The sequence below is a fragment of the Condylura cristata genome, unplaced genomic scaffold, assembly GCF_000260355.1.
Source record: "Condylura cristata isolate star-nosed mole 26May11 unplaced genomic scaffold, ConCri1.0 scaffold00023, whole genome shotgun sequence".
NCBI lineage: Eukaryota > Metazoa > Chordata > Mammalia > Eulipotyphla > Talpidae > Condylura > Condylura cristata.
This window is the reverse complement of record NW_004567124.1, coordinates 27983983-28010022: the sequence shown is the minus strand read 5'-3', so window position 1 is coordinate 28010022 and position 26040 is coordinate 27983983. Positions and strand designations below refer to the sequence as shown.

At 35.2% G+C, this 26040-nt stretch overlaps 2 protein-coding genes across 2 annotated transcripts in view; one reads left to right on the top strand and one right to left on the bottom strand.

Annotated features, from left to right (window-relative positions):
• The first annotated feature begins 41 nt into the window (after positions 1 to 41).
• On the top strand, positions 42 to 22142 carry FAM98B (family with sequence similarity 98, member B). The gene is made up of 8 exons (XM_004687931.2): positions 42 to 137; positions 5839 to 5984; positions 6971 to 7105; positions 8566 to 8744; positions 11386 to 11466; positions 12014 to 12130; positions 16916 to 17083; positions 19540 to 22142. The coding sequence occupies exons 1-8, from the start codon at positions 67 to 69 to the stop codon at positions 19888 to 19890; spliced, it is 1248 nt and encodes a 415-aa protein (XP_004687988.1). The 5' UTR covers positions 42 to 66; the 3' UTR covers positions 19891 to 22142.
• Positions 22143 to 23002: 860 nt separating this feature from the next.
• RASGRP1 (RAS guanyl releasing protein 1 (calcium and DAG-regulated)) overlaps positions 23003 to 26040 on the bottom strand; it is a 59824-nt gene continuing 56786 nt past the window's right edge. Inside the window, exon 17 of the mRNA XM_012728618.1 lies at positions 23003 to 25582. Within this exon, the coding sequence (XP_012584072.1) occupies positions 25448 to 25582 (135 nt within the window). The 3' untranslated portion in view covers positions 23003 to 25447. The remainder of the gene's footprint in view (positions 25583 to 26040) is intronic.

The following is a 26040-nucleotide window of genomic DNA, read 5'->3' as shown; positions in this document are numbered from 1 at the left end:
TTGGTGCAGAGACACCAGTTTCCGGCGGGCTCCTTAGAGGGCTGAACAGCTTTGGGCCCACGGACCATGAGAGGACCAGAGCCGGGTCCGGAACCTAGGATGGAGGGGGACGTACTGGACACTCTGGAAGCGTTGGGGTGAGTATTCCTGGGACGCCTTTTCTCCGGTAAGCCTTTCCTTTCCTCTGCTACAGCATTTTTCTCTCTGTGGGCCTCTGGTGGTCCAGGGCAGTTTGGAGCAGGCCTTCTTCCCGGCCTCTTCCCCCGGCGCCAACGGAGTTAAGAGAGGCGGGAGAGAAATTCGTTGGGGTGGAGGGGTGGGACAGCCCTGGTGGAGCGGCAAGGTTGAAAAACTGGGGCATGTGCCTCGCTCCTAAATTTCATGCCTTGAAATGCCGGGTCCATAACTCGCCCTAGCAGTGTGGTGCCTCCGGGCTGCAGTGTGCAGGGGAGAAGCACTGCCCTGCGCCTTGGGCGAAATTTTTGTTGACGTAGTCGCGTCCAGGGGGAGGGGCTGGAACCTGTGCTGGTTCCAGTGTCTACAGCCTGTTGCTGAATGAGATCGCGGGAATGGATCTCTCCTACCTCCTGGCCTGGAACAGTGTTGTAATTCACTGAGTTCATTCTTTCAGCTACTTATCTGCGTTCCTTAATATCTGAGCCAGGTGTTAATTTGTAATTCATTGATGCATGTGTCTGTGCTAGCAGAGGGGGAAAAAGTTTTCAGATTACTAGCAGTTTATATAGCTGTGGAGTGCGCTGGTATTTACAAATTCAGAATGGTAACTGCTGTAATTCCTGGTATAATACTTCCAGGCATGGGGACCAATGCATGCAAGATATGGGGAGCTTGAGGGAGGACTTGTTTCCCTCACAATCCTGTATCTATCCTAAATAATCTTGTTCTCTTGTAATTTTTATCTGTTGTCCCTGGACTACTACCCCTCCCCCTCCTTCCAGCTCCTGGAAACAGGTGCTTTCCCTATCTTGTTACCAGCAACATTCTACAAGGAATGGGCCCTGACACAACAAATAATGGTTGGATGGAGGGGTTGAATGTATGAAGAAAAGCTTAAGGACTGTGTACAGAATACACATGAGATTGATTACTGCATATCTGGTCCTGGACTTCCCTCTATAAGTGAAAAAGCTAGCTAATTAGTGATTGGAGCCATCTGCACAGTTATTTACCTTGCCTCTGCTGGAGTTCTTGAAGAGGATTGGCTAGGAATCACACTTTGCGGTTTTTATTTCCTCCTAAAGCTGTTCCTTTATCAACTGTTTTTGACTCTGATAATAAATGTTTTCAGTGCTACAGTAACAGACCCCTGCACTTACTAGTAGACCCTGAATAAAATCTTCATTACATGAAAGAACAGAGCCATTGCTTATTATATAGGAGGCATTTTGACTTCTGTGAAGTAAATGTTTTTTTTTTTTTTTAATTTGGTTAAGGAAGTATCCAAAACAAGAAGTTAAAGTAGTATAAGTATTTAGGTCACAAGTAACTTGCGCTTTAAAGCACCATAGAAAAAGAATGGTAGGATTGTGTGAATAGTTTGTATAAAGGGAAGAGTCAGTGCTTTTTTCTTCATTCATAGAATGTGTTTATATTACAGGTGTTCTGGTAAATGAGGCAAAAATTTATTTTAGGTTACTCAGTGTGGAAAACAAAATACTTTAGAATTGATTTCCCCCTGCCCCCCAACTACAGGATTTTGAAGTTTGAATTTTCCTATGACAGTGAAATGTGAGTTGTTGTATTTGAATAGTGTATTTTGATACTATGAGACTGTGAATAATGTATTTTCTATTATGATTAAAACATTTAGAGTATCAGTGGAGGTTAGATAAAATAGGAAACTAAAGGGAGGAAATTAAATGAAAATAAGTTGAAAGAACAGTTTGTTGATATGGTACCTTTGAGGAAACAGGGTAAGAATAACTGTGAAGCAGATGACTTTAGAAGTCTCTTTCAGTGGTCTACAAGGGTATACTATAAGTGCACATATTTTTAGACTAGCCTAAAGGTGTTGACAGCCACCTTTATGGAGGGAAGTTTATTTTAAACATTTGAGTACAACTCCATGTTGACCGTCATGATGAGCAAAATAGAATTGTCCCAGTGCTTATGGAGATTAGCCTAGTAGAGGCACAGATATGATCGTGTTAATATTTATGAGCTATCATATGTGCTTTCAAGGAAAAAGAACAGGTGACATAACATGACAGGAAGGACTTACATAGTCTCAGAAATTTGTGATAGATTCCTGAGGAAGAGACATTTGAAGGGTGAGTAGGAGTTAACTAGGTGAAGTTGGGGAACAGAGGATAGAAGTATCCTTGCAGTGAAAACACAGTGTGAAAGAACTCATAAAGGAAAGGCACGTGTTGTACAAGAACTGAAAGGAGGCTAATGTAGCTGGAAGGTAGGGAGCGAGGGCCAAAGTTGTGGAAGATCAGGTTAGAGTTAAGTGAGGACCTGTGCATGGAGCACTTCTTAGGCTGTGTTGTGGGTACCCTGATGTGTCGTGTGATCACTGTGGGATGTGATTAAAGGAAGCTAAGTAAAAAAAGAGTGTTTAGATGTCTAGTTTGAAAAGTTTCCTCTGTCAACAAGGTGGAGAGTACATTGGCAAATTTAGTAGTCTGGACAAGAGGGGTGGTTGCTTATTGGTAGTAGATATAAAGAGAAGAGCATTATAGGATTTAGCAACTGATTGGATTACTGTATCTGAAGGAAATGATCCTGTCAAGGATTCATTTGTTTGTAGGTATCAGCACCAAGGTTAAATGATATATCTTGGGATCTAAATTGGATAAGGGGAGACAGTGAAGAGAGGAAGGAGCTAGTAAAAATACTGAAATGTAGAAGGACCAAGGGAGTTAGTAGAGATAAGATCAAGGAATAGTTGGTGAGTAGTCAAAATAGTGAGTTTGAAACAGTAGATAGTAGGGCTCTCCTTGGTGGTGAAACTGGTTAAAGCACAGCACTATGAAGCTTCCTCAGCCACTGCAGCATGAGTTCCATCCCCAGCTAGCGATGCTGACCCACATGGCATGGCAGACCTCTCTTGACCTGCCTGCTGCTCCCCTCAGCAGTGTATTTCAGTACATCTGTCTGTTCTGCTCCCCACTCTGGTGAATCTTCTCACCCCCTGCATCTCTGGCCTGTACCCCAGTTCTATGTGCATAAATATATCTTAAAAGAATAGATGGTAGATTGTGGTCAGAGAGTTAAGTATTCATGATCACAGAAGTGAAGTAGTTGCAGTGATGGCTAAGTTAAAGGGCTGGTTAGTAATAGAGGCTAGAAAAGAGGAAGTTAGGGAATTGAGGTATCAAAGTATTGCATAGCATATACATGAAGACTTTAGAGAAAAGCAATGATAGTGGCAAAAATAGGGATGGAAAAAAACTGAGCAGATTTGCTGTAGCAAATCCAACTGTCCTGAGCCTAAGTGATTATAAGACAATGGGGCAGTTACGATGTGAGTGCAGTACTGGAAAGCAAAGAAGACAAAAATAATCTGCCATCTGACCTTGAATTTGAGAGTGGCTAACGGTATAAGCTGATGTTGGTAATCTTTCTGAGAAAAGATTGACAATTTAGGAAAGCCATGTATGGATGGTGGTACAGAAGAATTTGAGAAGCAGAAGTAGAAAGCTGAATCAGAGGAAAACTGATAGGGTGCCTGACCTGCTACTTTAGGAAAGCATCTTAAGCTTATTAAGCCTTAATTTCTTAACTGCAAAAATGGGGATATGAAAATAACTTACTGTGCATGAGATATGATCAGAATTCAGAGAAAAGAAATGCAAATTGCCTTTGAACATATTTAGAGAAATGTAAACTATATTGATGAGGTACGAAATGGTCAAAAAAATTCCAATGTTTGATGACTTTGAATTACAGGAAATGAGTACTCTTGAACCTTGATATGATCCCTGTAAAGGTAAGTGTAATAGTGTGTAGCAAAATAAGAAATCCCCTTATCCCAGCAGTCTTACCTCTGGAATCTATCCCTGATAATACACTGACAAAAATTTGCTAATTATTTAGAATAATAAAACAATGCAGACATTCCAAATGTCTTTCAGTAGGGACATAGTGAATACTGCGGGGTACTATACAACTATTGAGATGATCAAGTTGAACTCAAGCGTGAATAACTGTGTGTGTGTATGCTTAAAGCAAGGACTAGAATAGTATGCAGTAAGCTACTTAACAAAGATAAATATGTTTATATTTAAAACCGTTATGGAATGATACCCCTGAACTAATAAAAATGGTTACCTGTTGAGAAGGAGGGAATGCAAGTAAACAATATTAGATTGTAAGATGGACTTGTGTGAGTGTACCTTATTTTGTATATATATTTTCAAAGTATGTAGTAAATGTGTTCCATAATTGCAAAAAATAAGAAGTTAAAGCAAAAAGCAACAAATCTCCAAAAGCAAAAGGAAACATGCCTTGTCAGTATATTGAATGGGTGGTTTAATTACTTGGAAAGAAAATGCTTTCCTCTATAGTCTTCACTAGGGAAGGGAAATTATTCTAAAGATAGTTTTTTTTTTCCTGAAAATTTTATTAGTATTGAAGCTGCTTTTTCTACTGTGAAACTAACTTATAGCTATTTTTATATATACGAGTGTTAACATAACTCATTCTAAATGAAATAGGTAAAAATGTAAAACAAAAAGTAAAAGTCCTACAATTCTAAATTTGAATCGAAAGTGGAAATATGAACCCCTGATGCAATTTATTTTATAGACATAGAAATAACATGACTAAACTTTAATGCCAGAATGTGTACTCAATAAAAAAGAATCAGAATTCCTTGGAAAATGGCAGATGACAGGTATTGGATTAGGAGCATCTTGTCATATAAAGCAAGAAAAATAGTCAAAGACTACTAGGGACATGTCCAAGAACTCATTGGCCAATACATATGGGCTCCCACTAATGAGATGGGACAGTTTGAGTATCAAAAGAAAAATACTGGTGGTAAATTAAAACCTGTCACATATGCTAAAATCTGTAAGATTAAAAACCTCAGTTGCCAAAAGGACAACAAAGTGGAAAACGAGTATCTTACTGAGATAATAAAATGATTAAAAAATTTAAGATTCTATTCAAATACACATTGTAGTGGTGTTTAAAAGTACAAAACTAAAAGTAAATGATTTAAGTTAAAATGATCTTATAGCTACTTTTCAACTTGATTTTTAATTTACATTTTGCATCCAAAAAACTTGTATGCTTTCGTCACTAGTTCTTTTTTCTTGTGACTAGTCTAAGATTTTTAGACTCCATTCTGTCTTTCTACTACTTGTAATAGTTATTGGCTAATTTTTTAAAGATTTATTTATGCATACAGAACTGGGGTACAGGCCAGAGGTCCAGGGGCAGTGAGAGGATTCACCAGAGACAGAGTGGGGATCAGAACAGGCAGATCGACGAAGTACACTGCTGAGGGGAGCAGTGGGCGGGTCAGGAGAGGTCTGCCACACCATGTAGGTCACCTCTGTGGCCAGCTTGCAGTATGTGCTTTAGCCCGTTGTGCTACTAGGAGGGCCATTATTGTCTAATTTTTATTAAAGATGTTAAAATACAGAAAAAAACAAATAAACCACTTCTAAAGCAGAACCGATAGTAAATGTAAGCTTTGCTAGTCATACTGTCAACAACTATTCTGCTCTGCCATTGATGTTGTGAAAACTGCAAGAGACAGTCTACACTGTTCCCATAAAATTTTATTAACAGGCTGCAGGCCCTGATACAGTATTGTCGTTTTTTTTTGTTTTTTTTTTTTAATGTTTAGGTCTTCCTTTCTAGGTATAAGGGACCACTGTTAGAAGAGCAAGCCCTTACTAAGGCAGCAGAAGGTGGACTGTCTTCGCCAGAATTTTCAGAACTCTGCGTGTGGTTAGGTTCTCAAATAAAATCGTTGTGCAACTTGGAAGAAAGTATCACTTCAGCTGGTATTGCCATTGTACTTTATTTACTTTTCTGTGCAATAGTAAAATTAAATGATAGCTTTCAATTGTTTTTTTCTAAGACATACTGTGCAAAGATAAATCTATATTAAACCTTTGGATAAAATTTTGTTTAATATAAATTGGCTAATAAAATTGTTTAAAATCATAAACAGTTACTATTTCCACTGTTTTAATTTTGTCGCCTAGAAAAAGCGAAGGCTGAAGTTGTATATTTAAGCTTATTTTTTTTTTTAAAGTACTTCATATGCCTAATGTAAATAGTACCAAGGCTGTAATTCAGGACATGGTTTCACATGGGAATACTTCTATAAGAAATTCCTGTATTACCTCATAAAATTTAATTTCTTACTATCTTGGTAACTAGTGTGAATGCGGTAGAATTTCAGATGATAATTAAATTAAAAATAAAATTTTTAGCCATTTGTTATGGAACAGAATAGCCTTCTTTGCAACTATCTTTTCTTTAAATTCATTTTTTCCTTGCTAAATCTAAAGTTTACTTAAAGACAAAGAAAAATAAGCTGAATCTAAACTGTGTGGCACAATTCCTACTTAATTTCATTATGAAATAAAGCAGCGAGGCTTAATTACATGATTGTGTTTACTATCTGAATTCATAGAAATAACAATTGAAATGGATCATTTGATCTGAAACCAATTATAGTTCTAATAGTGCTTTTAATACTTCAGTAGGTAACTTAAAATCCAGTTTACCTGCTTTTAGGGAATGAAAAATACTCTATCAGGGATTTAACATTAAAAATTATCTCATGATAATTTTTTAATTTGTTACTTTTTGTAGAAAATTGTTTGATTACTTTTACCTAGTTTATAGGGTCATACATCTCAGGATCTAATATGAAAGTGAAAATTTGGTATTGAATCTAAAATTGAAATCAACTAGTGGTAGGTTTTATGTCACATTATTTGATAAATACTCAGTAAATGTTCTATGATTTCTCTTAAAGGGAAAGATGATCTGGAGAGCTTCCAACTTGAAATAAGTGGTTTCTTAAAAGAAATGGCATGTCCATATTCTGTACTCATATCAGGAGATATTAAAGACCGTTTAAAAAAGAAGGATGACTGTTTGAAACTTTTATGTAAGTTATCTTTGAACATTGAACTTGTGTTTGATCTAGTTTTTACTACTGTATTTTATGATTTATAATTTTGTTAATGAAGTATAAGAAATATTGTATATTAAAGATTATATTTGATTGTAGTATAGATCCTAATATACTCTTAAGATTTCTGACACTTACATGCTAATATAGAGTGACCTATATTTGTGGTTTTTATAAATATTTTAGTGATTTTTTTTCACCTAATTTATCTCATAATTTGTGACCATATGGCTAAAGGTGTTTTCCCAAGTGCTAAAAAAATCTTAGAGCACTCTGAAGCTAAATTAAGCAGATTATTAGATCTTATTTTTAGTGTTGGCATGGAATGGTAGTTGGTTCAAAAATATCTGTTGATCAGCTAATATTGTACCAGAAACTACTCTAAGCATTAGGGTTATCAATTTTAAAAAAGATAGTGTTTTTTGAATTTTTTGAGTCTGGTGTGTGTGTTCTGGTTTTTGAGTTCACTTGAAATATAGATTACCTTTTACTGAAATACTTAAATGCCACAAATAATACATCTTTTTTTTTTAATTAGGTACCTTTAAAATTCTTTAACTCAGTAAATTTAGTTTTGCTATTTTAAAAGTTCTACAAGCAACTACTTGAAAATTTTTTTTCTAATATCTGTTATTGAAGATTGCTAGTACAGGCTAAATCATTTGATATATCCTCAGTGGGGGAAAATCTAAGGAATCCCTGGTAGGAAAACTTTAATTTTCACTTTACTTTCTACCATCATCATATATCAGCATTTTAACTAATAGACTGAACTCTGTTGGTAATATTAAGTAGAACACAGTAGACTGCAGCTGAGGTTCTGTGAAAATGCTAGTTATTGAAGAATAGGTTTATTTGTTTTCCCCAGTAAAGTTTTGATAACAGAGGGACCTTAGACTACTTCTCACAAGGAAAGGTTGATATATATTGGTTGTGACTTTTGTAGACTCTTTAGACTGTAGATGTATGGAAAAAATATCTTTGTTAGTAACTCTTAATCTTTCCTGCCCACTGGAATCATTCTGGGTTTAAATCTAACCACAAGATTCCCTGCTCACAGAACTCAGAATTGTTAAGAGTTGGGCCCTGCCACTTGGCAGTTTCTCAGTTACTCTGCTCAGCCAAAATTGAAATTACTGTTTTAAATTGTTTGGTGTGTGTGTTTGTAACTTGAAACAAAAACAAAGCCCCAATATTTTAACTGATTAGTAAAAGTTAATTTGGTATGTGTGTTATGCGGCTGCACTTAAAGGGAGAGAGAGCTGTATATTTCCAAAATACTAATAACGATGTAAACCAGTGGTATTTCAATAAAAATTTTATTTAAAAAACAAAAGAAGGAATATCAAAAAGGTTGTGGAAAATGCAGTGCAATTTAGAGATTCATGCCTTTGCATCATTATGGCCCTTAACAATATTTTTCCCTTTTCTTACAGTATTTTTAAGTACAGAGCTTCAAGCTTTACAGATACTACAGAATAAGAAATGTAATAATTCTCAATCAGATAAAAATAGTGAAATTCATCAGGAACTTCAAGCTATCTGTGAAGCCCTGGCTATACCCAAGTCTACAACTTCTGACATTCCACTTACACTAAATCAGGTGGAAACAAAGGTATTTTATTTGGTCCTTTTCCCCCAAAATTCAGCAAAATACTAATGTATAAATACTTAAACATGAAAATATTTCCTTTAAGTATCACAGACATTTCAAGAGTTTATTTCATGTAAACTAAATTTTGTATTTGGACTTAATATTGCCGTGACCTTATTTGCCTACAGCCAAAATTCAGGAATTGTATCATAAAAGTGACCTTAAGTGGCTCAAAGGTTTGCTATGAAGGACCCTTAACATTTGCAATGACTTCTCTTTCTTAAGGTATCAGTAGTAATACAATTAATGAAAGAGGAAGAGTTAGCTTATAAACTTAAGGGCAACTATATTTTGAGTGGATATTAATTAATTTCAATGTGGTTGCCTTTTGGCAATGAACAAGCACAATTTCTGTCAGGATGGTATTTAAAAGCCTCTTTGCTCTACTTGGAAATAGGCTGTGAGTGTTACATGGTGAACAGTTGAAAGTACTCTGGTGGAGTAGTTAAGAACAGCCACAACTAGGTAACCTCAACTGTTTTTTTTTTTTTTTAAATAAATCATGTTGAGCCTTATATTAGGATGCTACTTTTCGGAGACTGAATTCTTGTCTAGTAGTTCATAGTTTTGTGGAAGTCCTTTAGGGGAATAATACAGGATTCATTTTAAAGGATAAGAAATTTCTCATCTCATCCCAAAGAACAGCACTGCAACTCCACTTTTTAACATTGCTGCTTTCAAACAAATCTTAGAATAGAGATGCCATGAATTAATAATTTATGAACTGAAAGAAAGTAAAAATAAAAATGATCTTAATGAATGTAAGAGAATTTTAGTATATTGAGAACTTTCTTTGAAAGAACTGGAGACTGAAGAATAAATTTTGTGAATCCGTCAGAGGACTTTTTTCCCCCCCAAGAATGCTCTGAATTTGACTGAAATGTCTTACTTTTCCAAAGAGACATATTTCTGCACTATTCCTAATGTTCTGTTATTTACACAAATTGATTCCAAAGAGACTTCCCTTTTAAGATTTTCAGTTAGCATTAATTTAGTAGTATTAAGCCACTGGCAGGCTAATAGGTAGTTTTTATTATTGTCACAGTGGCTAAATATTTACCTAAATAAAAGGATTTCCTTCTCCATTTAGTTGTCAAAAGCAAAAATTTCTGTCTTCCACATGTGATATGTCCAGAAGAAAATTATTATTTTCTAACTTGAAACTGTTTAAATATGAAATCTAAAGGAGTTCCAACATTAAACAAATATCACCATTCTAAAAGCTTTGTGATCTCATTTAATTTTGTTACCTATGATGAGGAAGTTATTAGCAACAGGCTTATGAGGAAACTGAGATGTACTTGTTGAAGATCTGATAAATTAGATATATCTGAGTAGTGGTAGATGTGAAGTTAGAAGTAGGCAGTCAACTTTCAGAGTTTATGCTTTTAACTCTTCATCATAGGTAATTCTCGAATGTACTATAATTGTTATCTAATGTTGCTATCCTGGGAATGGAGGTGAATGTGATAATATGTAAGAAATTACAGGTATGCATTTGTGTGAGGGATAACAGCTAAAACTTTGTAAATTATTAAAAAAATAAAACTGGCGATATTTATAGAAGTAATTTAAGAAAGTTAATTTTATATAACATGTAAAAATTGGATCAATAATTGATCATTGCAAGGGTAGTCTTGCTGCACAGCTCATTAAGCTTAAACTTTGGGACACTCATTTCCACAAGTTCTTGATAAGTTAAATTGTCTCAAGAAAATTTTTTTAAAAACTATGTGTAATTGAAGGAATATCAGTGACTATTGCCAAAAAATCTTATCTTCATCACCTTGAGCCCACATATAGTCACTCTCCATTACTACCAGCCTTCGATGTTCAATTTTTGTTGAATTCTTAAGGAATGCCCCAGCATTAAGAAAGTCATACCCCTTAAAATCTGAATTGTTCCTGATTGTTTCCCCTAATTACCTTATAAGTAAGCAAGTAAAATTTTCATTCAGTTTGAAATAATTTCTTTAGATAATAAAAATTCTCTACATGGGTGATCCCAACTTAGGCTGTCATTTCTCAGCCATTTTCTTCAGGGTAAATTACTGTTACTGGAATGGCACCTGACATTGATAAGGAAATGAATGACTAATACCTTGTTTACAAAAATTAAGAAATGTTTAAATTCAAGACAGCAACTTTGGAATGTAATAGTATGTTGTGGTGACTTATGGGAAGGGCTTGCTTTCTGAGTTGACTTGCTGAACAATGAATCTGGAATACATAATATTTGAGAAATCAGTGTGCTCATCCAAGTTTTAGAATTCCTTTTGAGAATTTACCAGGAAACTTTGAAGAGACTTCTAAATTATTTTGCATGAAACATATTCTCATAGTAAAACCTTTTAGTAGCTATTTCTTTAGTTTTCTGTGTATATTATTATTTTCTCCAGAAAAGTTACACTGTACCTTGAGTTAATAAAGCAAATGCTTCTTTGAAAAAGATTGTCTACATCATAGTGACATTCTTCCAATGTTGGAAGATATATTTTAATGATTTCTCTAACTTTTTGTTTATTCAGAGCATTTTAAACAAGAGTAAGATGGTTTTAAACTAGAAATTTACATTTTCTCATTTTTGTGTATTTGCTTTTAGGTGAAGGATATTCTCTCAAAAGTGCAGAAAAGTCATGTGGGGAAACCATTGCTGAAAATTGATTTAAATCTGGAACAGGCGGTAAATCACCTTTTTAATTATTTTCTTGTAATTCAATATTGAATGCAGCTTAACTTAGTAAATAGACATGTAGATTTTATAGTGTGTAGCATGAACTTCTTATTTGGGGGGATTAAAATGAATTGATAATCTATAATAATTCTGAGCATTTCTTAAGTCAGGTTACTAATTTTTAAAATACTGGCCAAAGTATTTAGGGTATTCAGTAGTTAGTATAGTTGTGAGCTAACAAGCATAGTAGTAAAAGCCAACAAGATTGAAAGTTATTATTGCTGGTATTTTCTTTATTGGTCCAGACTGCTTAGCAAGTTGTTTTACTTGAGTTAATTCTGTCAATTGTAGAATTTATTTAAATTGAACTTCAGAGTATCATAAATACTATATCAAAAACTTACACATAATTAAATATAAAGTCTTACTGGAAATTAGAAAATGGCCAACTATGGTATCTTTTTTTGTCAGTAGGAAGTGTTCACAGTTTTCAAACTTATTTTCAGTGCCAGTGAAAGATCTTAAAGTTGAGGATTTTTGTTTCCAAATTTCTTAGAAACAACTGGGAAAAATTAATGATGCCCTTTCCTGTGAATATGAATGCCGCCGGCGGATGTTGATGAAACGATTAGATGTGACAGTGCAATCTTTTGGCTGGTCTGATAGAGCGAAGGTAAAGCTGTTTTCCCAGTTGTGTCCTGTAGATGGTACTGTGTTACAGCATGTCAGTTCTCTACCATTACGTAATTACCCTACACTTGAACTTAATTACTATCTTATGCTCAAGCCCAGGCCACATACTGGTCACATATAATAATGATCCTGATCTTGTATTAGTCCCTGTTTGTAAATATCTTAATTTCTTTCCATATCTTTTACACTTATTTAAAAGTTATAATTGTGATATATACAAGAATATGCATAAAAGAGTGAGCAACTTATCAAGAGAGTAAGGGTATGTATAGCTAGTAAGGGTATGTATAGCTAGTAGTGATGCCTGAACAATTCCTTTAAAGTGTCTTAGGACTGTAATGTGTGTTCCAGTTGAAAGGTATGTGTGTGGGGGGCATTACTAAATATAATTTTTTTTTTTTTTAAGATTTTATTTTTACATGAAGAACTGGGTGTGGAACAGAAATGCAGGGAGTGAGGGAATTCACCAGAGACAAAGTGAGGTGCAGAACAGGAAGAATAACTGAAATACAATGCTGAGAAGAACATGGGGCAAAATAGGAGAGGTCTGTTGCACCATGTGGGTCAGCTCCCTGGCTGGGAATTGAGCTCAGGCAACTGAAGAGCTGTTGTCATGGTAGCGCTAAGACTTAACCTTAGGCCACCATGGAAGCCCTCATAAATATGAATATCTTAAGATAGCTTTCTCTCTCTACTACCATTCTATGTCCGTTATTTTCAGACATGCATGTTACTTATCATATGCTGCTGCTCTTTTTCATACACTTTTTAAAAAAACAGGTGTTCTAGTGAATCCTGCATTTTCTGTATACATTCTTTTCCAGAAGTTTATACCTTCTTAACTGTAGTCTGGGCTGTTGATGTGGCTGTCCGTTCCCCACTCTTTCTTAGATGGCCTCCTCTGTGGTTCTATTTTTTTTTTTTTTTTAAGATTTATTTATTCATGCATGCAGAACTGGTACTGGTTGAGGTGCAGGGATGGTGAGAGGCTTTACCAGTGACAGAGTGGGGAGCAGAACAGGCTGACTAAGTACATTGCTGAGGGGAGCAGCAGGCGGGTCAGCAGAGGTCGGCCGTGCCAAGTGGGTCACCTCCAGGGTGGAGATCAAACTCATGCTGAAGTGGCTTTAGCTTTTTAGCGCTGTGCTTTAATCTGCTGCGCCAGCAGGGAGGGGCCTGGTTGTTTATTCTTATTTTTTGATGTAAACCTACAAACAATTCTAATCAAGAAAAATTTTTTTACATAATCATTGTTTCCTGAAAACATGTTTATCTCTGATAGTTTGGTTAATATAAAAATCTAGGTTAAATATTTTTCTGTAAAAAATATTAGAGGCATTGCATCTTTGTTTCTGGTGCTTAGTGCTGCTGCTGAGAAACCTGATAACCATTCACTTCCTTCTTGAGAGATCTTTTTCTCTGTGAACATTTGGCCTCTTGTGTATTCTTGAAGTTTTGAAATATCCAGTAGGTGCTGGTCTTGATACTTTCTCATTCAGATGCTAAACCTAAGAGGACTTTTCAATCTATAGATTCTTAGCTCCTGTGTATTTCTTCCCTTTTGTTTTCTTTCTGAAATTCTTTTTAGAAGTCAGACATTCTGGATGAATACACATAAGTTGCTTTAGGGGAGGAGTGATAGCACCACACCAAGGGTTTGCAGAGTGGGTTGTTCTACAGTTAGATTGAGTTAACCCCCATTTTCTGTCCACATTTTCTTTTCTGTGACTTTTGATTCTCTTTTTATCTATATCCATTTTTTCCCCATTCTTTGTTGTAGTTTTTGTGCCTTTTTGTGATTCAGTGTATTCAGTCTGACTCATCTACCTAGAAACACTGTCTCATATATATCATACATAGTTTCCTTTTAAACAGCTGGCAGCAAAATACAGAAAATTGAATGATTAGAACAGGGTTGCTAGTGGAAACTTTCAGAGAACATTCTTTTTAGGATAGTATAGAATAGCTAGAAGGCAGAATTGAAGGCTGTCATTCATGCATTTCCTTTCAATAAGCATTTACTTATATATATCAGTCAAGCACTATGGTAATAACTGGTTCTAGATGAGCATCTTGGTACCCTATGTAATTAAGTATAGATTACTTTTAGAAGATTTCTGTAGTTGGAATATCTAATTGGCTTCTCAGATCATCTTTTCTCCTGTGTTTCATTGGGAAATGACTGTTTTGTGCAAGAAACCAGGATCTTTAAGAGCTATGAGTTACCAGAGAAGTAAATGACATGATTACTGACCTTGAAAATTGGAATAGTGTTCAGATGTGTGGGAGGAACCAGTTTTACTGACACCCCCACTCCCTGAAACTTCATTGAGGTTGTGTATATACTCGGTCTCTAGTTTAATTTGATAGAATGAGAAAAAGGAATTTAGGAATGTAAGAAAAATAGGTAAAGGTAGTATATTGAAAGTGTCTTAACATTACTTGGACATTGTTTTCAGTGATGGTCTTAAGCTTATGGAGAATTCCAAGACAGATGAGTTTTGAATGTTCAGAGTGGCATGGACTCAGGGCCTTATTGACACTTTACTAGCCTTAAATTTGGGGACTTTGAGAAAATACAACTTTAGGAAATGTTTATTTTATCATGGTCTTTTTTCATCTTGTTTTGGGCAAAGAAGGTTATATTTTTTTCCCTTAATCTGGAACATGCTCTGTTTTAAGTATTTTATATATATGTGTATATATTTTATGGCTTAATGTTAATTTTGTCCCTATTTCAAGCGATTGATATTGTTGAATTGACTCATCAAATATTGTTATATAGCATTTTAATCTTTGCAGAAGATTTTATAGGTATGTTTTACTGATCAGCATTGAAGTTGTCTTTAATTTTGTTTCTTTTTAATGAAATCCTTTGCAGCTCAATTTTAATGCACACTTAGTGATGCCCTTAAAGGTTATACATGTATGTTAGTATACTATAATTTGGTTTTTCTGATTTTCTTCCCTAGAATTGTGTGCATGACTTTAGTTTGCTTTTTACTAATGTTTGATCATAGTCCCATATTTTTGAAAGCTCTATTTTAGTATTCTCTTTAAGTTTTTATTTTGTGATACAGTTTACCATGTTAAGTGTCTAATCCAGTAGTTTTGGTGTAGTCACTATATTGTGAAACTATTATCTTTTTGTGATCATGACATTTGCATCATCCCTGAAAGAAGTTTTCTGCCCCTTTGGATTTGCCTATTCCGGACAGCTTATATAAATGGAATCTACAATAGATGGCTTTTTGTGTCTGGCTTTTTAGCATACTGCTTTCAGGCTTCATCTGTGTCATTTATAACATTACTTGCTTTGTCACTTGCCACATGTTTGTCACGTGTAACATTACTTGCTTTCAGTGTCACTTTTATGGTCACGTTATATATTTTATCAGAGAGATGCTGAAGTTAGCTTTGATATGTTTTACCTATATAAACTAACATATACATTTAATATTTAAGGTGCTAATCCACCTTATTGCTAACTTGATGGTTAAAAAAGACTTGATAGTTTTAATTTGTATATTTTTTACTATTTCACAAAGTTGAGTCTTTATTCATATTAAAAAAAAAAGTGGCCGTCTCTGTCTTGTTTTTTCACCCTCTGTTTTCTTTCTGATTGAGCCTTTTATATACCGAAGGAGTTAGGTAGTTGCTTTATTTGTTGCAAATGTTTTCTGCAGTTGTCTTTTGACTTTATTTTGCATTGATGTGTAGAAATTTTAACCTTTATAACACAGTAAGCTTTCCAATTTAAAATAAAACCTTACACAGTAACTGTTATATCTGGAATTTCCTGCTGTCTGCTCTACCTTTTTAATTTTAAATAATAAGCAATTCATTCAGCATCATTTGAAATATCCCTTTTCTCACTGTCTTTTTGTCTCTACTTATTGTAGCCATACATTTATGAGGCTTTGAATTTCAACTGCTTATTTTGTGTCATCTATTTTTGTTTAAGCTTGTTTTAATTAGATTGAGTTTAGATAATACAGTGTTTATGAAACATCTCCATTTTGACATGAAGAAGATTTCTTCATTGGTAAGTGGGCAAAAATTGGGATTCTGTGTAATTTTGTGAAACTGTTCAAGCTTTCTGAGCTGGATTTTTTTTTTTTTTTCCTTCTGCAAAAGGGGATAATGGAAACAGCCACTCTAAAGGATGTTTTCAGGACTAAAGATACAATAACTGTTATGTCTTATGACTATTAAATGAACAGAATTATGGCATATTTAAACAAGTAGAGAATGCGTGTAGACTGTTTAGACGATGGTAACATATTGCATATTAGTTATCTAGTAGAACTCCTTTTCTTAAATTTTCAGAAATTCTTACATTGTTTTCTAGATTATTTAACCTTTGATTTCCTTTTCTATTTTATCTTGTCAAAAACCATTCCAATAAGAATTACAGTACACCTGTAAAAAACTGGGGAAAAAGTGGCAGTGTCCTATCCAGAAACTTGGTCTTTCTCTATCCAAGTTTCATGTACATTTATTTGGTCAAGCCATTTTTAGGTACCTTGTTTTATGACAGTATGAATGGAATCCTTTCTATGTTATTTTTATGAGCTGCTACTGTTTCATATCTCATAATATTTGTTTTTTTATTCCACAAATTATCATTTGGTATTTGAGTATTTTATTTTTTTCTATTTTTATATATTGTCTTCTCTTGATATCTTTCTGAAGATTATGATTGCCATTATTCTTTCAGTTAAAATGTTCTTTGGTTTCTTTTTATCTGATTTTTGTCATTTAGATAAAAACAGACGACATAGCAAGAATTTACCAGCCTAAGCGTTATGCTTTATCACCCAAGACTACAGTTACTTTGGCCCATTTACTTGCTGCTCGTGAGGATCTATCCAAGATAATTAGGACAAGTAGCGGCACCACCCGGGAGAAGACAGCGTGTGCCATTAATAAGGTTGGTTTTTCTTTCATTTCAGTGGACAATGAATCACAGGGTGAAATCTTAAAATAGAGTTGTGGAAGGGCCTCCGTTCATCTATGTTACTTACATTTTATGTATGCTATGTCATTGGAATCTCTATTGCTAGATTAAAGTATTATCTGAATTAGTGGACTTAAGAATTGTTATCAATAACTTGAGGAAATTGTTTTCTGTCTGAGGCACTTGATGTCATTGAGAATCTGGGAGTTGTTTCAGGTACTGACCATTCATTATATCCTTGGTAGAAAAGGGCAGACAGAGTCTGTCCTTTCAAGTCCTATAAATACTGGTTCACAGTCTAGGTCTATTATTAGAGAAATTGCTTTGGGCAGGTTACTGAATCTCTTGGAGCTTCCTTCCTGATTCAGTACATAGATCCATTTCTTTGACAATGGTCTTAAAGAAACTCAAAGTGTAGTTTTCTTTACAGTGGCAGTAACAGTTCAGCTAGCATATTACTCTCCATTTAGTTAGCATATTACTCTCCATTTAGCTAACATATTACTCTCCATTTAGTTTGTCATGCAGTCAAACTATTATAAAAGAGCAAAATATTGAATGGAAGAAATTTAGATTTTTAAAGATTTTTTATTTATGCATATACAACTGGGCTACAGGCCAGAACTGCAGGTGTGCTGAATGGATTCACCAGAGACAGAGTGGGGAGCAGAACAGGCAGATCATTGAAGTACACTGCTGAGGGGAGCAGCGGGCGGGTCAGGAGGTCTGCTGTGCCATGTGGGCTACCTCCCTGCTGGGAATCAAACTTGTGTTGAAGCAGCTGCACTTGCAGTTCTACACTCCATCTCATTGTGTCACCAGGAAGGGACCAAGTTTAGATATTTTTAAAACACCACTTCCCACTCAGTATAACGAGAAATGTGTTTTTTAGAGCACCCCTAGCCAGAAAGGTTGGGTTATATTTCAAGTAAGTTTGCTAACTTCTGCTAACTTTGACAGAAGTGTTCTAGCCTTGCTACCATGTTAGATCAACTTCTGTGTCTTAAAGTGTGCTGTCTTTCAAAAATAGTCCTTACTGTTTTGATCAGTTTGCAATCCAGTCTTGTTTCTTTAAGAAGAGATTACCCATCAATTTTCTGAATGTATAATTTATAGTCAGTTATTTGGACAATCTCATGATCAGTTTTCAGATGAGCATCATTCCCATATATATTCATCAAATAGCATGTTTGGTGGAGAGACTTACTAAGAATAACAGCCAAGAAAAGGAAATTTGTTTGGATTTGTTAATTAAGACATTAGTGATTATTTTAAAGAAATGTTGGGCACTTTTCACCCTTGCCCTGCAATGAGGATTTGTATTTTTGCCTTTCACGAAAGACATGTTACTAAAACATGGTTCTTATTAGAGAATCAGTGGAAGGTAGAACCTAACTGACCCATAAGTCATTTTGTTTAAGGCAGTTAGCTGTTGGACCTTTTCCTGGAAGAGATTGGCAGTAAGCAGTGGGCCTCCCCTTGACTGGGTGGGAGATATCCCCTCATCGCTGCCCCCCTTTTTTTTTTAAATTCAAGGGTGTATGAAGTAACTTTTCTGTAGGAGGTCAGGACTTAAAGCAAACTCTTCCCTGGTTCATGCATCTAACTATTGTTAAACATGATTAAGGAAGTTTAGCAGGTCTTTTATTTTCTCATAATATTAGAACGAGTATCATCACTGAAAGTCACTGAGTTTCTCATAAGAAACAGCCAAATAGCATGTTTGGTGGAGAGACTTATTAAGAATAATAATACCATGTTAGATCAACTTCTGTGTCTTAAAGTGTGCTGTCTTTCAAAAATAGTCCTTACTGTTTTGATCAGTTTGCAATCCAGTCTTGTTTCTTTAAGAAGAGATTACCCATCAATTGTCTCTGTCATGGTCCTTGGATTGGTTGCCATTTCATTCATTGCTGACTTTGCTCCTCTGCATTTTATCATTTATTTCATACTTTGTTGAAATAGAATGTGCCCAGAAATAAGATCTTTAATTAAATATTCCATTCTCGAATAAGTAGCAATGGAAAATTTAAGAGTTGTTGAATAAATGGGTAAATTAATTAATTAATGTACGGAAGTTAATGTATGGTATATAGTTTGTCTTAAATATTTTACAAAAAATAACTTGCTAGTGTGGTGCATGCTACATTTGATATCTAAATTTGTTCAGCAAATTTTATAAGAAAGTTAACAAGTCTTTACATTTCAGAAATACTGTCCAGATTTAAAAAAAAATTTAATTCTGTGAGGAATTTACATCATATTTGTCTTTAGTGTTTGTTCATACCACAATGTCTGATACTTCCATGTCCTTAAGTATTTGGCTTCAGTTTCAATATTAGAAGTAGAAACTTCAATATCAATTGAATCCTTTATGTAAATTTCAACTTTTAAAATATTAGAAACTGAAAAAATGTTTCTTTACACAGGTGCTGATGGGAAGGGTACCTGACAGGGGAGGACGCCCGAATGAAATCGAACCACCACCCCCTGAAATGCCCCCTTGGCAAAAGAGACAAGAAGGCGGTGGAAGGGGTGGTTGGGGTGGAGGTGGTGGTAGAGGAGGTGGTGGGGGTGGAAGAGGTGGCTGGGGAGGAGGGGGAGGAGGAAGAGGGGGTGGGGGAGGAGGTTGGGGTGGAGGTGGGGGAGGTGGTAGAGGAGGTTTTCAAGGCAGGGGAGATTATGGTGGCAGGGGGGGCTATGGTGGCAGAGGGGGCTATGGTGGTAGAGGTTATGGCGATCCATATGGAGGAGGTGGTGGTGGCTATAGAAGATATTAAAAACTACAAAAATTAGATAGCAGTGCTTACTTCTTGAGACTTTAGGCATAGTGTTCTAAATAATATACTTGAATGCTACCTTTGAAGTAAACACCATGTTAGATTCTCGTTCTTGAATTGGGTTGCTATGTAAGAACATTGTTTTATACTACCATTTGCTCTCTTTAGACAAAATGATTTTTTTCCATAATCTGTGTATCCTTGAGCATGTTGTCTTTTTAAAAAAAGTAAAAATTATTTTTAAAATTGTAAATATTTATTACCATCAAACTTGGGAAATGGAAAGTATTTTATTGTCACGCTGAATTTAGATTACTACCTGTGTTTTATTCAGGGTTGAGACACATAAATTACCCCATACGTAATGAAAAGGATGTATGTAGACTGTTACTTCATCCGTATTCCTGTGAACTGTGATACATATTAATTTTGCTTTACAAAATTGGGAAAGAGACTGGTAGTTATGTTCAGTAAGTTGTTGTAAGGATATAGTTTTTCTTTTACAGGAGGCAATCCTCTGGTTAGGTTTCTGGTAAAGTTCCTTTAATGGAAGCCCAGTCTGTTTTTCTGTTATGCATATTTGATTAATTTTCTACTTGGATTTGATTTTGAATAACAAAGGAAAGTTAAAGATAAGCTCAGAATTATTTTAAAGGGAAAAGGCTAATTTTATATGATGTGAAACATATTCATATAAGCTTCTCATTTATTTGTGCCATAACTAGGGATTTGTATATAAAAGGCAAACTGAAAATGCCATACAAATATAAAAAAGTAAAAAAGGCAGGTTGAACTGTATTAAACAGCATCAGAGATGTAATTTTCAGTTTCAGTAGGTCAGAGGGAGAGGTAGTCATCCCTTGGTGGTTCTGATTTGCAGGAACAGGAAGAATCAGGAAACACGTTTAGGGAATGTCTACATGTGGTATGGTTTGATGGCTGGAGCAGTCAAAGGCTGGGGGAAAGGAATTCTGAATTGAAATCATGGCACTGACCCCAGGATGCTAGAGGCTGAAATGACCTTTGCTCTCAAGGACTGACTTGTCCTCATCTGTTAAATAAGGAATGTGACACTTGTCCCCCCGTCTCTGGTGGTTATCATAAAGACAGAAATACTATTGTAGATTATTGAGAATTTAGAGGGCTGTGTGAATGCTTATAGAGGGACGGTAAATGCATTTTTTTTTTCTTTTTTTTTTGCTTAGTATAGATGATTAAGAAAAATGCCTCATGATTTTTCAATGCCACTGTAAAATTTACTTCCCAGTGTAGGCTCCTGATGGATACCTGTGCATAACCACTTTCTGTGATCTGGTCAACTCAGCTGAATAGAAAGCCAAGTGCCGGTAGACAAATAGTATTTGGCATTTGGTATTTGGCAGTTTTATTTTATAGTAAAAGGAGGTAAAATCTAAAATGTTCAAATGTTCAAAGTAAACATTTTGTGTACTGCAGTCTTGGCTATGTATTTTCCCAGGTAGCCCTTCAGAGGAAACTGTTTAAGATAGAAAAAACATGTTTTCAGTTATTTGTAAACTTAGATTTTTAAAAATGTGCTTATATTTAATGAAGATACTTAATTTCATTTGTGATACTTGAAGGAAATAGTTTTCCATTATTAAGGAAACACTTTTGTGAGTAACTATGGACTCTGAAAAATAAATACTTTTTAGAAAATATACAAGACCGCAGGTGTAAAATATTTCAAAAGAACTAATAGTTAAAACAATGTTCATTTAAAACTTTGGCCTTTCTGCTGCTTCTTTTGGGAGGACTTCAGTTGCTTATATAAAATTGAAGTTTACAACTAATTTCAACCCTTATCACTAAAGGTCTAAAGCATTCAACAAGAGAAACATTAATTTGTGTAAGATTTCTTTGTTCCTTCATAAGGGTGCTGGTTATTTGCTGCACTGGTTATGTGCAAAGCTTAACCACATAATAGTGCTTGTTGGAATCATGTCGGCATTGGAACCACTGCTATCTATACATTTCTATAAATTGCACTTTATTGGAAAGCTTAGTGTTCTAGATATTTTAGTCTTTTCTGTATGGTATGATTATTATGATAATCTTCATTCAGTAATATTTATTTTGTGGAAGAGTGAGCTGAGCAGTGTCAAGCAGTATCTCGAATAGCAGTCAGGTAGTTTGGGACCTTCATGCGATGTCTTGTAATTCGAATGCAATGTAAGTGTGGAGTAAGTGACTGGCAAATGACTGATTTCTAAAATCTAACACCTTATTTTTGGGCTGGGTCTCAGTTTCATTTTTTCTTGCACTTTGGTTTCTCTCATCTTTTTTACTTTGTCTTGGTTTTAGCCTTTCCTATTTAATAGCACCTACTAACATGACCTTACTAGGATTAAAGTAGTAACTGCTCATCAGGATCTCAGGACTATTGTCATGTCCATGCACAGTCACCAAACTGCTTCACATAAGCTTTCAGCAAAAGAAGGGCTAGGATGCTTTCTTTGAATCTATTCCCTTGTGTTTTGCAGATCAGGGAAACCTTGCCTTACTAAAAAGGAAAACATTGAAAATGAAAAACACATAATGACGTATTTATGTAAAAAGGAGGTAAGATAACTAAAGCTGAAACTAGAGAATGTTTTGAGCAATGTTATTACCTGTCCTTTCTAAGGAGCATAGAGTAGAAATAATTTGGGATGAGAATTGGGAGCAAAGTAGGGGGAGGCAGTTTGATAACTTGACCCTGCAGGGCAGATTCAATGTGACTTCATTATTATGTATGGGAATACTATGAATTGCTAAAATGAGAAATGTGCTTAAATCCAAATGTACCAGAATGCACTCCACATTGGAATTTAATGCCTCTCCCCCAGCCCTTCATTGGTTTGGTTAAACAGATGTTGGCTGAGGATGAAGAAAATAATTGTAGCTGTGTCTCATTTTAAATAATTATGAGCACAAATGAATGTCTTTGGATGAGTTTTTACACTGGGACTCATCTACAATTTGATACACAAGTTCAAAGTTTCTATTACAACTGGAATTAAAAACTAAATCTACAGTGAAATAATCACCTCAGAGTATTCATTGATTTAATATTTAGGGTTCACTGTAATTTAATGGATTAAATTGAATATTTTGAAATGTTCATGTTACAAGAATTAGAAAAACTTTTATTGGCTCACTGGTTGCTTTTCCTTTAGGAAAAGTCAATTTAATACACTAGGGGAGTGATCTCAGCTGTGGATAATAGTAAAAATTCACACAAATCTTCTACATGGTGAACTGGAATAAGCACAAGACATCTGTGTTGTAGGGATCTTAATGTCTTTTATCATAAATACTACACAGAGAAAACTTAACATTGGGTATCAAAAAAAAATCTTTACAATATACATTTTTTTCTTGCAATTCTTTTACATTATACATCTTGAGACAAATTCACAAACAGTAAAAGGCAAGTCAGTTACCAAAGAAAGTAAGAAGTGACACTGCTGGTTACAAGACAAGAGTTGTCCTTGTTTGGTAGATAAATAAATGCCCGAACTTATTTCAAGTCAGTAAAAGACACACAAGCTTGTATTGGAGGCTTGAGAAGCCAAAATATTCCAGATTCTTTCTGTGGACTTCACTGATTATTTGTAGCTCAGTGCAAAACTATTAATTTACACACTAATGTTACTTGACCCTTGTTACAATGTAAAACCTTGTCATGCATTTCAGTGGTAAATTCTGAAATGTTTGAGACCCTCACTGTTGATTTGACTAACATTTTCAATTCCTCTAGATTAATAACACAGGCTAATGTGAGGTCTGTGTTTGGATGGAGGGTGAGAAGAATGAAAAAAATCGTGTTGCCTGATAATGTTCAAAGATGTCATTGGGCTGTATCAAAAGAAAAGAGTGAACGAGATACATTTTAATTGGTCATAAACTCATCATGTTTGTTCCATGTCAGGTAAATCAGTAAAGTGCTCTCAGTTTAAATACCAGGTGGTGGACAACAGCAGCCCTGCTCTGTGGGCATTTCTGAGTTGGAATTTGAGAAAAGGATAAATTTGTGTGAAAAATGATTCTTTAAAAAAACTAGCTGGAAGCGAATTGTGTTACTAAAACTGAGTACAAGGAGGTATGCAAGTGGACACTAGTTTTTGATCAAAGAAATGTAAATTATTTGAGTCTCCCAAGGAAGCTACACTGTCCACATACTTCTATTCTGATTAGGAGTTGATGGTTTCAGGTTTGGAACTTGTAGTTGTTGACACTGTATTCTTGACATTATATTCAAGGTCAGTATGAACTTCAAATCAGCTTGGTACCAGGCTTTCTAAGCGTGGAAGGCAAGCCCTTGCCACCCCCTGCTGCACCCCTCCCTACCAAAGAAAATGATCGCTTGAACACATTGAGAGCAGTAAGAGACTGACAAGAATTTGCAGTTGCCCAAACAACTGAATGTGGCCATTAATCATTAACCTTCATTAGTAGAAAATTCACAGGAAACCTACTTCTGATTATGCTAAATATACCATTTGTTGAAACAATTTTTTACATCCTGTAAGACTGAACTTTGTAGATTTGTGTAAATGACTAGTTTAATTCACTTCCACATTTTATGAAGGAAATAGAATTCCAAACCACGTGCATATCACAAATAATACACTATACACATATGTACATACTATCAGCTATTTAAACCTCTGATCCAATTAGCTTATTTCTACGTTGTATTTATAGTGAATATAAGCACAATTTCGGTTCAGAGAGAACTATAGAACAGTGTCTGGAAGAAAGATGGAAAATGAAGAATTAAGACTTAAAACTACTTTTTTTTAAAGCCGTAAGTGCCTAATTCTGTCCAGTGTAGATTATATGATAAATATCTTGTTTGCTTTATTTTAGCTAGCAGTCAGATTTCCAAGTACTTACTTTGGTTACCTATTAAGACTTTAATAAAAGTATGAACTTGCAATTGGATAATGTCTCACTGTTTTAACAGGCTCCTAGAAAAATTGTGGCTCCATGTATAGAAGTTCACTTGTAGGTAGATGGACTCATGGGAGTATGTTTGTAGTGAGGAAGGGAGAGACATTAGCTAATTGATTAAACTGAGGTAGTAAGGTAGGAACCAGATTCCTTAACTATGATGAGATGTAGAAGTTGTCAGCCTCCTTTTGGAATGCAGGTGTATTTCTACTATAAGCAAGCTTTGAATAAAAGTAAGTTATCCTTATGCAGTTCACAGAATACCTAGGGGTGAAAGCAAATTCATTTTCTGGGGATTGGTTCAAAGGAGGAAGTAGCTAGGCAGACGAGTAGGAGAATTTGGCTTACACTTTTGCACACTTTGGTATAAGTCCCAAGGAAAAAATTTGGGAAATATGTTAAGAATGCAAATCATCAGCTTTCTGCCTGTTGAGTTAACCAAATTAAAAAACAACACTGCACAGTCAGAATGTTAGGTAAAAAAGAGTAACTGGCTCTTCTTTAAGTACCCTTTAAAAAGCCAGTCAGTCAAAGGGTCCCCTAATCAGTCTTACAAAATGTGAGCTCTGTTGTGCTCAGCTGTGTTCCTTGAGTTTCTGGGCTAAGAACAGTCACTCTGTTCCATCTGAGCCAAGACATGATTGCTTCTAGCAAGTTGGAGGGTTTCTATTTTCTCCTGTGCATACTTCAGCTGTGTCTTGAGGGCATCATTATCTGCTTTCAGGGTATTTATTTCCTAAAGAGAGAAGAGAAAGACATAGGTTAATAAAGCAGCAGAAGTTAGTATTAGCAGTACTGCATGCTTGCTACTGTATATTTGCTTGGCATCTCCTATTGTCTATTAGTAAAAATTAGGAACTATTCTCATGAGTTTTTTTCCTGAATAGAAAATAAGTTAAATGTTACATGAGCATGTACAAACAGCTGCTTTTGTTGTATCAGTGATGCGAATGGCTAGCATTCAGAATAAAGCATTGAGACAGTAGGTTGATAATGACAAAACCTTTGGCTGTTGTACAACAGGAATCCTAAGCTTAAGAGATGCAGTCTTTGGTGAGTTCTAAGTATGAAAACAGTAGATCAGAGTTCTGTAAGGATATGGTATAGTTCGTTCCACCTAAGGCATTAAATCATCCCTGCTTCCCAGTCATTGAAACTAATGGACTCGATGTAGATGGGAATTTTAATCTGATC